This window comes from Microtus pennsylvanicus, chromosome 5 (assembly GCF_037038515.1).
Source record: "Microtus pennsylvanicus isolate mMicPen1 chromosome 5, mMicPen1.hap1, whole genome shotgun sequence".
Taxonomy (NCBI): domain Eukaryota; kingdom Metazoa; phylum Chordata; class Mammalia; order Rodentia; family Cricetidae; genus Microtus; species Microtus pennsylvanicus.
This window is the reverse complement of record NC_134583.1, coordinates 57,158,551-57,175,147: the sequence shown is the minus strand read 5'-3', so window position 1 is coordinate 57,175,147 and position 16,597 is coordinate 57,158,551. Positions and strand designations below refer to the sequence as shown.

The window sequence follows — 16,597 nt, the reverse complement described above, 5'->3', positions numbered from 1 at the left end:
AAAATCTCAACTACAAAAATACTTGCATCCTTCACACACACACACACACACACACACACACACACACACACACACACACAGTTAGGTGTAGTGCCACACACCTTTAATCAACACTCAGAAGGCAGGAGGATCTCTGAGTTCCAGAACAGCCAGAGATAAGAGATACATAAAGATACCAACAAACAAGAAACAAACTCCACAAATGAACAAAAAGAGTCAGAAGCACAGTGAGGTCCAGTTTTTACTGGATTGTTGGCATTTTTCCAGAATAACCTTCAGGTCATGAGAATATGCAGACGTGGTAGATACTTGGCTGGGTGACATGATGGAGCCTGCTCCTCGAAGACCGGTGTCATGACACTGAACCCATACAGCAACTGAGACTAGCACCGCTCAGAAGCAAGTTACTGGTTTCAGTGGACAGGGCTCAATGCCCTGGGGGTGTGGCTGTAGTGGTGACAGAGCAGCAAGATACCTTCCTGTGTGCTCACTGGCAGCTCTAATTTATTTCCCCACAGTGTGAAGGGTGATCCAACCTTTTCAAGTGCGTTTCATCATGCCTGACACTTCTGCACCTTCAGTTCTCCCAGATGCTAAATACCTGGAAGGCTTTTACCTACTACAAATGACATGAATTTTAAACATTAAGGGCAGCTGGAACCTTGGTAAGGGTGAACCTCTGGGTGCAGTGTTGGGACAAGGACATTTCTGGATAAAGGTATCAGTATGGAAAATCGTAACCTTTTCACTAACCGCACAAAAATAATTTGTATTCTCTGACTTTCTATTCCATTTACTTAGTGTGCATTCAGGTGCCACAGCTCGTGTGCAGATTCAGAGGACAATTGGAAGAGGTTGTTCTTTGACTTCCACCACGTGAGTACTGGAGATCAAACTCAGGTCAAGGTCAGGACTGACAGCCAGTGCTGTTAGCCACTGAGCCATCTCGCTGGTCCTATTTTCTGAAATATTTTTAAAAAGTAGGTATAAGATGGCACACCAAGTCTTTTGTTTTTCTTCCATTTTTGCTAAAGTTCCTTGATATTCACTTATATAAGATAGATAAAGTGTTTAATGTGGTTTAGGGACTACAGGCTGCAGGGATTCATGGACCAATACTCCAAAAACCTATTAAAACTCTGAATTTTGTTAAGTGTCAGTTGTTATATATGGCTTAATAGAAACTGAAAATGTTTTAGATAGCCCTGCATATTTAATAATAAATTGATGGGAATGCTTTAAAAACCCTCTGATCTATGCTAGCAAAGTACTGTCCCAGGCAGCTGGGTGTCCCAGCCTCCCCTATTACTTTGAGATAGTCCCTCAATGCAGCCCAGCTGTTTCCATGAACTCAAGGCAATCCTTGTCTTGGCCTCCCTAGCACTAAGATGACAGGACAGCACCCTCACATCTCAAGTTTGAAAATTTCCTGTGTATGGTGTTTTGCCTGCATGTTTGTGTATCACTTATGTGCCTGGTCCTTGCAGAAGTGAGAAGGGGGTATTGGATTCCCTGGAACTAGAATTACAGTTGCGAGCTATCACGTAGGAGCTGGAATAGAATTCCTGAAAGTATGGGCAGTGCTCTTAACCACTGAGCTTTCTCTCTAGGCCCGCATCTATTCTGAAACACAAATCAGTTTTCAGTTTCTACTTAAATTAACTATAATGTGTAATCTCAGAAGCTGGAATTGAAATCCAGTGTTCAAACTAAAACCAAACTTCTTCAAAGTGTTTTACACAAATTGTCAATCATCCGTGAGTAATTTTAACATACAGGCAGTGCGTACTTGTATACCGTGAGGAATTAAAAAAATAAAACAAGAAGATCCTTTGGGTAAAAATACAAAACCTAGTCTATAAATCAGAAATCACCTGCTCTGTGCTCCATCTCCCATATCTGAACTTTCAAAAGGACAGCTTTACAAAGTCTCGCCCACCAGGCACACACTGTAGTCCAGACATGCTGACAGATTAGTTCTCATACAAATGGGATTCTCATCTGTAAGCCTGTCAAAATTTTGATAACTAACCCATAATGCACGTGTTATCCACTGTACAGCTCAAGTACAGAACAGGTAGGTGAATTCTGTCTTACGCAGCAGCACAAACACCTGGTAACGCTTCCTTCCAGCCACCAGTCTAGAAAAGAGTGTAGATGAACATGCTTCCAGTTCTTACTCAATAAGCCTGTTCCCCATTTACAGACAATGAGGATAAAGGCATCACAATCAAATATGGGAAACTGCTTTCTCTTTATTTAGACCTTAGGAGAAAAAAAAATGAACTTTGGTCACACAGTACCTTAAAAAAAATCCAGTTTTACATATTTCTAAATACACAGGACTAAAGGAGCAGAGAAATAATTTCTTCTGTAAAAACTGGCCAGATTTTATCAAAACTTTACCACACACTGAAATCAAATCATATAAAGACATTTTGGGTTCGTCACCTTCTGAATGATGTGACGGCTACACCTCCACCCACCACTGTCCTGTGCTGGCTCCTGTGCTGCTCTGTCAACAATGGTCTGCAGCGTGGCAGCGTGGCCGGCGCAGGAATATCCATGACGGACAGGTCTACTTTAACAAAGTGTAATCAAGGGAACACTTCTCATGAACACGTCACAGTATCACATGAATTACATAAGAGAGAAACAGGAACAAACCTCAAACACAAAGATGAAAGAGCCACCACAAACAAAGTAAGTGTCCCCCATAATGCACCTGCAGGGGCGAGAAGGTGGTGAGAGGGCTGACGATGCTAATATAGAAGGAAGCTGAGTACAGTATTTATTTCTCATTTTATACAACTCTGACTCTTTACAAAAATGGTTATAGTCATGCCTGGAAAAGTGTAACCCATGGCATTTGAAAGCAAACACTCTTTGTAGTTATTTAAAAGGGCCTTTTTAAAAATTATAATACAAAGGTCTGTGCTCTATAAGCAGTCCTCCACTGTGCATTATAACAATAAGGCTTACTTTTAATACAAAGACTAAATGTTTAATAGTTATGAGCCGCTGGACTTGACAAACATCATCTTATAATTGCTCTTGGCATCTTTTTTGCTCTTCGGGTCTTCTGCATCATCAGGATGCTCAGCAGCGTGGAGTTCTTCTGCAGACTCCTCCTTCTCAGACTCAGAATCACTGTCCGAGTCATCTGGACTCTCAGCATCAGGTGAGTCGTCGTCATCATCATCTCCAGCCACATCACCTTCCCCATCATGATCTTCTACCTACAATACCAAACAATGGCCTGTTAAGGAAAAATAAGCACCACTGGCCACTGTAGAACCTTGGAAACTGAGACCAACCCTATTTTCATCTGTCTTAAAAACGGCCCACTTAGCTGGGCATAGTGGTGCACACCTTTAATCCCAGCACTTGGGAGAGGCAGGTGGGTCTCTGAGTTCAAGACTAGCAGGGGCTACATAGTGAGATTCTGTTTCAAACAAACAAATTAAGCAAAACAAAAGACCAGCCCACTTGATAGTATTAGGTTACTATTTTACAACTTAAAATCCCTCGCTGCCAAGGAGAGACTGGGGACAGTTATCTCTGACTTTAAGAAAAGCTTCTCAGGGGCACCTGTCTACTTCCCCTAGCTCAAAAAGGACTGTATTTTCTCTTCCCGATACAGCTTCTACTAGTAAATTAATACTGTACCAGTCATTACACAGCACATGTATTACAGAGACCACTCAAGAAACAGCTAAGAAACCTAAGCCAGGATTTTTAACTTACATGAAATATTTTATTTTATCTTATAAGCATTTATTTATGCCCATTAAAGTTGTACCTAGAGGTTAAGCAGGATTTCCAGTAAGCCAACATTAGAACACGTGTTTTAAATCCTTAAGAACATCACTCTGATTATGAGTGACAGGTGTGCTATAAGAGTATTGTAGGTATTTGACAGGCGCTTCCTTGTCTGTTTGTCTATCGCTAGTTTTCTTCCTCTAATAGCACTCTTGGCTGTTCTGGTGAAACTGATTATGCCCCAGTCAACGGAAACACAGTCACTACCTCGCTGAAGCCGAGTCCACAGTGCCGCCGGTACCGGCCTGAGAGTTTACTGTCCATGCTCTGCTGGTACTGAGACTCCAGTTCTTCATTAATTTTCTTGTCTTCTTCCCCTGCGTGTCCATTGGACTTTGGTTATGTTTCAGTCAAATTAACAAAAACATTTGATTACACAAAAAGACCCACAACACAGGTGCTACTCTACTCAGGCCTGAGTTCTCTAACTGTGACCACTTCAGCGTTCTGTGGTCACCTAACAAACACAGTGGCTGACAGACATATTTATGGTGACTTTTAGGAGCCAGCCTTCTAAATTAAGTCTCTAACGGCCTTAACTCTGAAGGTTCTCTCCAAGTCACCTAAAAACCTCTGACAAACCAGAGCGTCTGTTTCTGAACAGAGAGAATGAAAATGCGAGTATTCTACTCAGAGTTCAAGGTCATCTCAGAGTGGCCTGGCAATGGTTTTTTATGCTTGTCTTCGTGTATCAGCCAACAGAAACAAACTAAAAACCCAAGTTATCTGTTAATGCAACACTTCTGTGTTTGTACTCACTTCATACTATGATACAGAACCACCAACAGCCTAGTGAACCCCACTTAAAATTCATGGTCCCCAACAGTGTGCACTCAAGACTTTGGGTACGGTGCTTTAGTATATAAACGTGAAAGCAACTTTAGGTTCCAATCACAAATATTTGTGCTTTGGGTCATTTTTTCTATATAGCTCTCTCAATGTTTTTGGTATTTATTATTCAGCAAGCATGCCATGTGTTGAATTTTGTTATGGCACCTTCATACATATATGCCATTTCATTTTGCTACAATCCTCAATTTTAAAAGAGGAAGTGTTAAATGCTAAAATTATTTTCCACTTTGCAAAGCTAATGTTTTGCCTTATAGAACAATGCAAATTATTCTGAAATAACTAATGTCAGAAAAATGAGAGGTGAACTGATTTCTGAAATATAATACATAAGATAGATCAGTATAAAGTTAAACGATTCAGTTAAAATTGTTATATTTAATTTAGATTATGCTGTTAATTAATAGCAACTAGGACTAATGGTTTAATTTCCAACAGACTGATTTAAAATCAAATTTATTTGCAGTTTTTATTTTTAAAAAAGTTCCCCCCATTTTTCTTTTCTGGTGCAGGAAGTCAGGGCCTTGTACATGCCCGGCAATTGTTAATACCAAAAGGATGCATTTCCAGTCTCCCTTAGAATGCCTTAATTAACAGAACTATGCATAGCGAAGCATAAAACAATACAGACTTAGTTCCTCTATTTTAATGTTTTACTTTCTTACCTGTTCGGAAGTGAGATGTTGATTTGTGATCTCCTATAACAAGACGACCAGTGTGTTCTTTCTGTAAGAAGGTAAAAAAAAAAATGTAATTAAAATTGAAATTGCTCATTCAATGTAATTATTGGATGTCCACTACTATGTAGTGGAAACTATCTCAGGCTTCTGGAACGTTATGAAGATCAAGACATAAATCAAGATCCCCATCTTTATGGAAATACACCCTAGCCAGGGGAAGAATTAGAAAGAGGTACACAAACGTAGTCAGTAAGTAAATCATTTGCTGCTAGAAGGTAATATCATCAAAATAAAATAGGGACTAAGGGAACAGAAAACTCAAAGGCTAGAGCAGGTTGGATTTTTTCTTTTCTTTGAGATTTTTTGAGCAAGGTCTCACTATGTAGACCAGAGATCTGCTTGTTTCTGCCTCCCAAGTGCTAGGGTTAAAGGCAAGCACCACCACCATGCTCAGCCCAGACTAGAATTTTAAATGAGATAGATAACAAGAAAATTAAGCCAGCCCAAGCATGCTCTTTGCTGCAGAGTGCCCTGCGGCTCCCACTCGTTCCTCTGTGCACTATCTTGGAACTTGCTCTGTTCTGTACACCAGGCTGGCCCGTAACTCTGTCTGCCTCCTGAGTGCTGGGATTAAAAACGTGTGCCATCATCACGCCTAGGTCTACTGATTTTCATTAAAACCTTTATACCATCTATTTGTGAGGTCTCAAGAATATCTTAAAAAGAAAGCAAATTATTTATGTAGATTCAAAGCAAAATAACAGACTTATAATGTACCAAGTAATGGAAAATGGAAATGCCCGTTATTCTTTACAATACATTACAATTAACTAGTTAATCAAATAACAATAAACTCAACTTCAACCTGTCAAAAACAGACCTTAAAACAATTTAATACAAAACATAAAGATAATTTGATTCAAAATAACTACATAACTAGTTTCATTTTGTTAGTTCAGTCCACTCTTTACAGGACCCATGAGGGGGAAGAGCCCTGCTGAGAGCACATGTGCAGACACCTGTGTGCCTGCCTGGTCTCCACCTAAGGACACACCCTATGTGTGAGCGCCATTTCCCTGGAGAACCCATCTACTGGTCACCAAATTTTACAGATTCAGTTAGGATTTTTTTTAGTACTTTCAAAGTTTTCATTCTAGTAGTTGAACATGTACCCTAAATTATTACTTTATATACCTTTCAACAAATTTTATATATAGAAGTCAAGAGAGAATGTGTACTATGAGAATCTGAAAATCATACCAAGAATTATGGATTCACTACACAAATGTGCCCTGAAGGCTCTGTGAGGGTTTGACTTCCTCAATCCCTCTCCACTCGGAAGCATCTGCTGGGATCTGGGGAACACAGCCTGCAAATTGAGTAATTTCTGGGAAGCTTTACTGCACAGCAAAGCCAGAGGAAACGGCCACCACTGTAAGCTCTCTCACAGACAGGATTCTGTATTGGTTTCAGATTCTTCAAATGCACAATAGCTCTCAGCACACAACCATCTGTGACACCCAGAACCCAGAGTGGTGCTAGCATGTGATAGGCAACCAGTAACTGCACTAGGTAGTGGAATGGACTAGGGCTCCCCTATGCGACAAAAACAAAGGGTGGGGTTTTACCTTGAGAGCTGAAAAGAAGAAAATGCTCTCCTAATGCTTTCAATGTAGTTTGTAAAACAAGGCGGCTAGGAAAAGAAAGGTTTTTCAGAGAGTCCTTTCTTAGCACCTGTGACTACACCTTCAATAAAACTGGGATGTACTACGAATTACATAGAACATTTCCAAAATTAGGCCTCTGATAAGGGATATTCCCTTGGCTGTTACTTTATGGGCACAGGTTTCTACAATATAACATGTTTAGAAATGTCTTCTATGTCTGGGTGGTGGTGACACACGTCTTTAATCTCAGTCCTCAGGAGGCAGAGGCAGAGGCAGAGGCAGATTGAGTTCTGAGACCAGCCTAGTCCACAATGTGAGTTCCAGGACAGTCAGGGCTGTTACACACACAAACTGTCTTGAAAAACCAAAACAAACAAAACAAATGCCCTCTATGAAAACCATCAGGTATCAGGCAATTAGTTGAGTCTACACAAATCCAATTTTCTCCACACAGTCTCTAACCACACAGCCAAAGATGCAGAAAAGTCCAGAACTGGTTCAGAAATAGTATAAACTCAAAGTGTTTGGTTTATTTCCCAAAGCCAAAAATAAACCAAGAAGAAAACGTATCCTGAAGTGCCCCTTCCTCCTCACTTAACGCAAACAAACACAGCATTATTTTTAAAAAGATAAAAACATAAACATATAATGCTTACCTTTCCTGCACCCATAAGTCTCAAGAACTTTTGTTTTCTCTCTTCATTGCCCAAGTCCGCTGCTTCCCAATTGCTAGATCCAAGCTGCAAAAGATTATCTTGTATTTTGTTTTTGCATTTACAAATATTAAAATATTTAAAGTCCGTCTGTGACTCAAACTTTTCTTCTGTCAGTTATAACTAACTGGGACTCATGGTTCTCAGGAAGTTAACCAATATGTCACATGGGAATTCAGCTAGGCTCCCTTCTCTCCCCTCATGGCAGAGCCCTTTACTTTTGTTACTACCACAGCTCTGTCATTAGAACCTACAGAGGCCAGAATTAAATGGCGTGCTCATATATTACTGTGCACACACTCCTGTTTCAAAGTCTTTGGGTCCTGGGCTCCAGGATGCAAATCTGTAACACCCACTGTGATGCCCTTTGATACCCACTGCCCTAGATCAAGCCCTGAAGGGCACTAGAGCACCTAGTACCAGAAGGCTGCCAGGATTGGTAACCAGAGCTTTAAAAATTCTGAGTTTAGGCCAGTGAGATGTCACGATGGGAAAAGGTGTTTGCAGCCATGCCTGACAACCTAGGCTTGTTCAATGGGATTCACAAGGTGGAGGGAGGAAACTGCCTCCCACAAGTTGTCCTTTGACCTTCACATGTATGGCATGGAATGATGCTGAGTGTGCATGTACATGCACACAAACAGATAAAAAAAACAACTACTTTGCTGATATTTAGGAGACAGCATGTCATCATAATCTTTCAGTTTCTTTCTGGGGGGAGGGAGGAGAAATTCCAATTATTTATTAGAACCAAAATGTTATAATTTTCATTCTTTCTTACAGACCCTCCAAAAAACAAGAAGAAAATTTACTTTTAAAAAGACTAAAATACTCCCAGCACTTGGGAGACAAAGCAGGCAGATATCTGAGTTCGAGGCCAGCCTGGTCTATAGAGTGAGCTTTAGGACAGCCAGGGCTACACAGAGAAACCCTTCTCGAAAAAAATAAAAAGACAAAAACAAAACACCCAAAACATTGCATATTTCAAACAATAGGTTCATTGGATTGTTTCGTCAGTTTAAGTACTATAGACTCCTATTAACTATATTTTTCTATACATTTTGAAACAAACGTAAGATTTCATTATACTCTACCAATCACTTCAGCCATACTAAATATGACTAAAAGGAAACCGTGAAAAACTTTTGGCAATATATTATGTCAAAATGTCAAGTTATCATGGATCTGTTGTGCAGAATTAATTTTCCACCCCCGGCCCCCAAAAAAACTGACTGAAGGCATTTCAGAATCAAGACTTTAAGAGAAGAGGGCTGGAGAGTTGACGCAGTGGTTAAGAACCATGGATACTCTTATGGGAATCTAAGTTTAATTCTCAGCACTCACGTGGCAGTTCACAACTGTCTGTTAACTCCTGTTTCAGTAAATCCACATGCCCTCCTTTGGCCTGGATGGGCACCAGGCACACATGTGGTGCAGGCACATATGCAGGCAAAATGCACTCTCATACAAAAAATTAATAAACAGTAAAAACAATGCAAAATAGCATGTAGTATAGAATTATGGGCTAAAAATAATGAAGTTAGGTACAAATAACTCAGACTGATTCTTTGTATTATAAAGTACTTTTCCAACCAACGAATCAATGTGAGACAAAAACAAGAATAAGAGAATATGGTACCCTCATCCTGAAAGCCACTCAACAGGAAGGGCTCCGTTTTGCAGTAAGAGTTTCATTTTGCAAGAAGAGCTGGGGCCATCTCATTTTTCTAAAAGGATGCTTGACTTTTACTTCATCTTTTATTGTATGTGTGCAACATTTACTTGATTTGTAATGGGCAAAGGCTGAAGGCAGGTGTGCATACAAAGGTGACTAAAAGAAAAAGATGATATAGAAATGAAGACATTCATTGGATTGATCATTCTAACTAAATTTATAAGAAAATGAAAATGTTTTACAATTATGGAGCAAAGGTGCAAACCTCCAACACAAAATGGTAAGTACTCAGTTTTCAAAGATTCCAAGTATTACATTTTGACTATGAAAATGCAAGTATGGGTAATGATAAAGCTGAAACTTATTAGAAGTAACTAAGCAATCTTTAACTGTATGTTCTTGTTCATACATGGTGCCACTGGTATAAACAAGATACTCACTCTCTAGGTTTATAACTGATAAAATCAGAAACCTACAGAGTAAAAGTGTGGATTTGTTATTGTTAAATTTATATTAAAGTTCCTAGTAGACATTAATATTCCTGTCTTTCTCTGAAAATTACACACATAAAGAATTTTTAAAATTCTAAATAAATTTTTATTTAAAATAAAAATATAGGCTTTTTAAAATAACGAAAACTCCTCCTTAGCATATGAGAGTTAAAGCTTTTGCACCATACCAGACCCACTTGTTCAAAATTATATTTGGTGGAGGGGATTATATGTTCTCATAATTCTGGCTGCCTAACTTATAAATCTCTATTCCTTTTTATATGACACACAGGTCTTTTTATAGGTCAATTAGTCTTAAATATTTCTAGCTCAATATGATAATAAAGTACCAAAACTGCCCCAATTCTTATTCTCACTAAACCACTTGCTCTGTGAGCCAATACAGACATTTAATTTAGTTTTAATTCCTTATTTACCAAGACTTTTCAGAAGTCTATTTTATGGTGGTGGATGCCTATAATCATGAGAGATGAAGGCAGCATTGTCTTAAGTCTAATTATCTTGGTGCTACACAGAAAACTTCATACCAGCCTCAGCTACATAGTAGCCTTTAGTCAAAACCCCAAGGGCTGGGGGCATAGCTCAGTGGCAGAGCACTTGCTTAGAAGGTTTGAATCCTGGGTTTAATTCCGAGAACCAAAAACCAAATCACCACCAACAAAAAACAGTCTCAATAAAACACTAAGAGCATACATGTTAAGAATCTAATATAAAAATCTCTGACTCTAAAGTTCTTCTGAATGCCAACATGGGACAAAGTATTCATCTGGCCTCACAAGGTAACTCATAGTCAGGGTAGGTGCACTCAAACTACTATGTGTATGTGTGCATGAAACAAGTGAATCAACTATCTATACTCAGAATTTATCCTTAAGATAGCTTATGAATATGGAAATATTCCCAAATCAACAAATTCTGAAACTCAAATCACACTGGTCCTCAGCCTTAGGGATACTCAACCTGCAATGTTCTTTAACTTCCACTTCCATTCCCTCTAGAGCTTCTCAGAGCAGTTCAAAAAGCGAACCAACAGACAGATAATAAAGACACCAAGGCGCCAAGTGAGCTGATCCCGGGCCCTGGCCACAACTTCTGCCTATTTCCCACCATTCTGCATGGGACCAAATTAGCTAGTATTCTTATCTTCAAGCCACAGGGTTAAAGCTTGCACACATATATCCACAAGCACATAGCAGCAAACATCTTGACAAGGTTTTTACCTAACTTATCCTATCTTCCTTCTGTAATCTCTAATCTCAATTGTTTCTAAAGCTTTTTTTTTGTTCTTCCTTTCCAAGAACAGCAAGCACATTTCATAAACGCTATATTCCGAAACACACTGCCTGACCAACTACTTGTGATTCTTTACCTCCCACTCTGATAAAACAGCTTTCAAGCAAACCAAATGACACCCCAATAAACTCTTCATTACTCTTACAGTAGACTGCAATCAAGTTTGCTCTTCATATACATATCCCACTGACTACCTGAGCTTACGTCTATGCCATTCTGTGATATCGACTTCCAGTATCTTTTAAAAGTGTTTGGTTGCCCTCAATTATATGTGAAGTCATTGAATCAAAAACTCAAATCTGTTACATGCAGTGGACAGTAATACATTATTGTTAGTTGATTTTCTAGAATTTCCAGGTATATTTTGAAAATATAGATGAGACTAAAAAAATCCAATTAGTAGTAAAAATAATAAACATACACAAAGGAAACTGACTTATAAAAACCACTGCTAAGGGCCAAGTTACTGTATAAACCATAACGTAACAACACAATCATTTTTATGACAGTATAGGTAAAGTGCCAGGTTCCAATCTTGAAATATAACTATACTCACCCTTAAAGGCAATACTTATAGGATTGGATATCTATCAGCACTCATCTACTTTAAATTGATTTCATCAAAGGCCTTCTATTAAATTTCTAATGTCAACTAGATTTCTCGATACAGCTAAAAGTTGTTTTATTTCTGAGTCTATCAAAGCAGGCATGTGACATCCCAGAAATCCAGTTAGTATCAAGAGAAAAACAATGTAACAGCTCTTTTAGATCTATTTTAAAGTCTAGATCACTAAAAACCTAGACAAATTTCTAACAAATGCAGGAAAATTGTATTAACAATGTAAGATCTAAATTCCAGAGCAGGGGGGGCAGTGGGCATGAATAAATCTCAGTAGATTTAGTAGAACCAGTAATTCCCCCAATTTTATATTGATTACTAATCTTCCTCACAGGGTTAAAATTTATTTAAATGCTCTTACTATTCTGGTCCTCACCTCATTTTCCAACCAAAGGGTGGCTCTTGGTGGTCTCTCATTAACACAATCCAGGGAACCTTTTATGGCTCACAAAGGGACGCAGGAAAGACACCAAACTGCACTAAAAATTGTGATCCTGAAGCTGACAGTGTATTAATAAGTTAAATGAGACCAGCTTTAACCTATCTCAAAGACGACTTCCTCATGTTCTAATTTCCCCACCAATGTTCCCAAGCATTTCATTATAGGAGGACCTAGTTTTAAGAGTACAAGTTTCCATGACCCTATGCTAAAGCTAAGACAAATATAACATAAGCATCATATTTATTAATCTTTCAATCCCCAGAATCTGGCACTGCAGTCAGTATTTAACAGGTTATAAGGGACAGTTTAGTATTTAAACTTATAAGCTCAAGGCATGAGAGGAAAGGTATCTGACATCAAAAATGGGATTTCTGGGTCTCAATGCCTCTAGCCTCGCCATTATTCCATTACCAAATTGTCTATCACAATCTTCGGCTCAATACTGGTCTCTGTTTATTATGACTGGTGCAGATAAGGGTAGCAATTACCAGTATACTGCAAAAAGAAAAAATTATTCAGGCCGGAAAATTTGTCCAAATGTGATTGACTATTTCGTCATCGTCAGAGGAGCATTTTAAACCTAAAACGGGTATGACATATCTATCCTGAAATGCCTATGAAAGGAACTTCAGCAGCCGTGTCCGCCCCCGCCAATCTGAATTTATCTGGAAACGAAAAAGCTCTTTTCCTTTTCGAGCCTTCTCAGGGTTTCCTTCCTAAACATCTCCTCTAGCCGCCCCCCCTCCCCACGCTGGTCCTTGGATCTCTCAGCTCCGGGACTCTTCAAATCCTCAGATTTTAGTAAGAAATAGGAGACATCCCCTCACTTGCGCCTCCCTCCCCTCCAGTCACCTCGGGCGCTTCCTACTCCATCCACCCTTCCCGGCCTACCCCAGCCTTTAGTAGGCCTCAACCCTCATCCATTGTTATTTACATCGTCGTCGGGGGAGGCCGAACGCTTCACCCCGTGTGGGTGAGACTCCCGGGCAGCACTCATCGTGGCTGGGATCCCGACCGGGATATGCCGAACACACTCGCAGCTCTCCTCAATTACGACACCAGTTGCCCTCACTCAGCCACCGGCCCAAGCAGCGCCACTCCAGAACGCAGAGCCCCTCCGGGCCTTCTCCGCCACAGTCGTCACTGCTGCGGCCGCTCGCCGCCCCGGAGCACTCCGGGAGTTGTAGTTTTTCGGACTCGCTTTTTACTGGCCTGACTAGGCCGTCTTCAATGGCTTAAACTACAATTCCCAGGAGGCCTAGCGATACCCCTCGCGCGGCGTGGCGGGAGTGCCCTCAGAGGCGACACTTTCTTCGGCGGCGTGTAGAGGGAGCTTTCCCGCGGATGGGTATGACGGTGATCTTTGGTGAAGAACTTCGTTGCCACAGAGAGGCCAAGAGTGGGTTTTCGCTCATTTTCTGTGAGATTCTGCCCTGTTGGCAAACACACCCATCACAGTTAAACACATAGCTTTAAATGTAATGTTTGAGACGTATTGAATACGAGTTCCTCGGCCCAAGACAAAAACCTTTTAAAAAATGGTTTCTTTCCCCACCCTGAAGCGTGATCTCTATTGCTCGCTAAGGATGTCTAGACAATTCTGATTAGTTTCTCGCAATTTTCTAGTATTCACCGAAATGAGTTCAGTATAATGCTGATGGCTGGTTAATTGGCTTGTTTTTGAAACAGGTCCACGGGAGGGAGTTGTGGACCGCTTTCCATGGGGCTTAGTGTGACCCGTTTGTATAGCGTATTGAGACTTTACCGACTAAATCTGCCTCTGCCAGATAATCCTATATCGTTTCCCCCCTTGCGGGTGGTGGTGGTGATGAATTGCACATAAAACAAACCCCTTTGAAGTTACAATACAGTGACATTTAGGAGCGTTCACACTTCAACTGTCACCTCAGTCTAGTTCCAAGACACCAACCCTTAGGAAAGATGCTTCACTGTTCTTCCCATTTACAGGCCCGGCTCCATTTCCCGCTCCCCGTTTCCCTTCTGTCTTCCCAGCCCCAGCAATGATTAAGCTAAAACCTTGTAGTTCAAGTGTTCAGATATTAAAAGTGAACTTCTGCGTGTTTTCTGACCTTGGTTTACAAAAACAAACCAAATTTTGTTTTGTTTTGGATTTTCCAGACAGGGTTTCTCTATGTAGCTTTGGAGCCTGTCCTGAAACTTGCTCTGTAGACCATGCTGGCCTACACACAGATCCACCTGCATCTGCCTCCTGAGTGCTGGGGTTGAAGGCATGCGCCACCACTGTCTGGCAAAACGATGATTTTTGAAGTAAAACAAATGTTTAGTATAAACCTCCATACTGAGTGGTGTGTGAAACAAACTTCACTGTCGGCTTCAGGACTCAATAGTTATCCTAGCTTCACTGCTTGTGGACAAGTACTACTTTCCTACATTTTAGATAAAGCCTAACCAGTGATAGAATCTTGCCCGGAGTGAGGCATGCCATGCCTGTGAACATAGTACAGGGGAGGTGGTAAAGGATGAGAAGTTCAAGATCGTCCCCTCCTACATAGTTTGTTGGGCAGGTCTGTCTAGGTTTGACCTCCTCTCAAAAAACCTAAATAAACAAAACAACAACCCTCCCCCCAACCAAAACCAAAACTTAGAACTGTGCACACTGAAAGACAGTTTCTTAAGTTTTGCAGTCATAGATCCAGATTCTGTTCCTTTATTTTTGAAGTATAATAGCTTTTAAGTAAATTATATAGAAATATATTTGAAGCTATATATAATAAGCATAAAAGCAAAACACAGATTAGCCTGTTATTTCTATGTTAAAATAAACCCCAATAAAGGAATAAACCTGTGAGGAGGAAAACCATTTTTAGAAGTGGTTTCTTAGTCACTAGAATTAAAATATTTTACTTAATAACTTCATAAACCCACTTAGTTTTTATAAATGCAATTATAATGGAATTTAAGTTACAAAGTAGATTATTATAATTTACTGCAAATAAATTTGACAAATTGAAATAGACACAATTTAGAACACTTAGCCATGTTACTGACAAAATAAGATGGCTCAATAGCTACTTAAAGACAGCTAAGTAATTCTAGGATTAAAAAAGATTATTAGTAAGGTTAGTAGCTACTAAAGACTTTAACTTTACTAGTAGATAGAAGTCCAGAAAAATTTAATGAGTTGCCAACATGCCTTTTATTCACCAGATTTGTGGCACATCTGGATGACCATGTCTTCAACTTATAAAACATCATCACAAACAAACCTCAGAATAACATAAAGACTGTATCATTAAAACAGACTTGGCTCAGTTCACGTTCAGAAAGCTAGATGGGAAGATGAACTTGTGTAGCAGTAGAAACGCTTGACGCAGAGACTCGGCAGTGATCTTCCTTGTTAACGAGAAGAGACTCAGGCTCCAATGGCGGGCGCTATGAAACACTTTAACACTGAGACCAGTTCAGTTTCATTTTTTGTTTGTGTTTTCAAGCACAATAGCCCAGAGTGGTGGTTAGTGGATGTCTTAAGTTTGTACTATCTCAGATAGTCTCTGATACTCTTGAGTGTCTACATGTTATGGAGATTTTACCAAACACTCTCAGTGAGTACATAAGGGACATATTTTCTGCATTCAAGGAATTTAGATTTTGTGTGTAACAGTTTAAGTTTCAGCTTATCGATTTATCAAATATATCAGGACTATTTGCCAAAAAAAAGAAATGAGCAAAAATGAATACTGAATTACAGTCATGGGAGTGCTGAATGTCTAGGGACTGAACCTGTAAGGGTTATTTTATTCTAAGCGAGTGCTCACTTTTATTGTTTACAAATATCTAGCTATTCAGATACATTTTAAATAATGAAAACATTCATAATCTTTCCTCCTATCTTTTTATCTTTTGCTGATGTTTGGAAACAAGATCTTACTAGCCCATGTGGGCCTGAAATTCTGTGTAACCCCGTGTGTTCTTGAACTCACGAGTTTCCTATCTTAGCCTCCCAAGTGCTAGCATTACAAACATTTTAGTTCTTAAAGAAATACAGCGCATTAGCTACATTATCATCATCACTAACCACCCTACTATACACCAGAACTTCTCATACTTACGAGACTTGAGCTTAGTATCTATTCCCCAGCCTGTCTCCATTCTTCTCTTTTCTCAGTTCTTTCTCTGTCAAACACACTCATCTTCCATGAGGTCAACTTTTAAATAATCTATGCATGAATAAATCAGTCAGGACTTGTCTTTCTGTTTCTCGTTGATTTCACTCAGTGCTCTCCAGTTCCATGCATAATGGCACACATGACAGGATCCTGTTCCTTTGTAAGGCTGAATGGTGC

General features: G+C 39.7%; 1 protein-coding gene across 1 annotated transcript; it reads right to left on the bottom strand.

Moving 5' to 3' along the window:
* Positions 1 to 2,235: 2,235 nt before the first annotated feature.
* C5H11orf58 (chromosome 5 C11orf58 homolog) lies at positions 2,236 to 13,429 on the bottom strand. Its single transcript, XM_075971976.1, has 5 exons — positions 13,207 to 13,429; positions 7,675 to 7,758; positions 5,337 to 5,397; positions 4,030 to 4,139; positions 2,236 to 3,239 (listed from the first exon to the last, which is right to left on the bottom strand). Exons 1-5 carry the CDS (start codon positions 13,267 to 13,269, stop codon positions 3,012 to 3,014), a joined length of 546 nt encoding a protein of 181 aa, XP_075828091.1. The 5' UTR covers positions 13,270 to 13,429; the 3' UTR covers positions 2,236 to 3,011.
* Between the last annotated feature and the right edge of the window lie 3,168 nt (positions 13,430 to 16,597).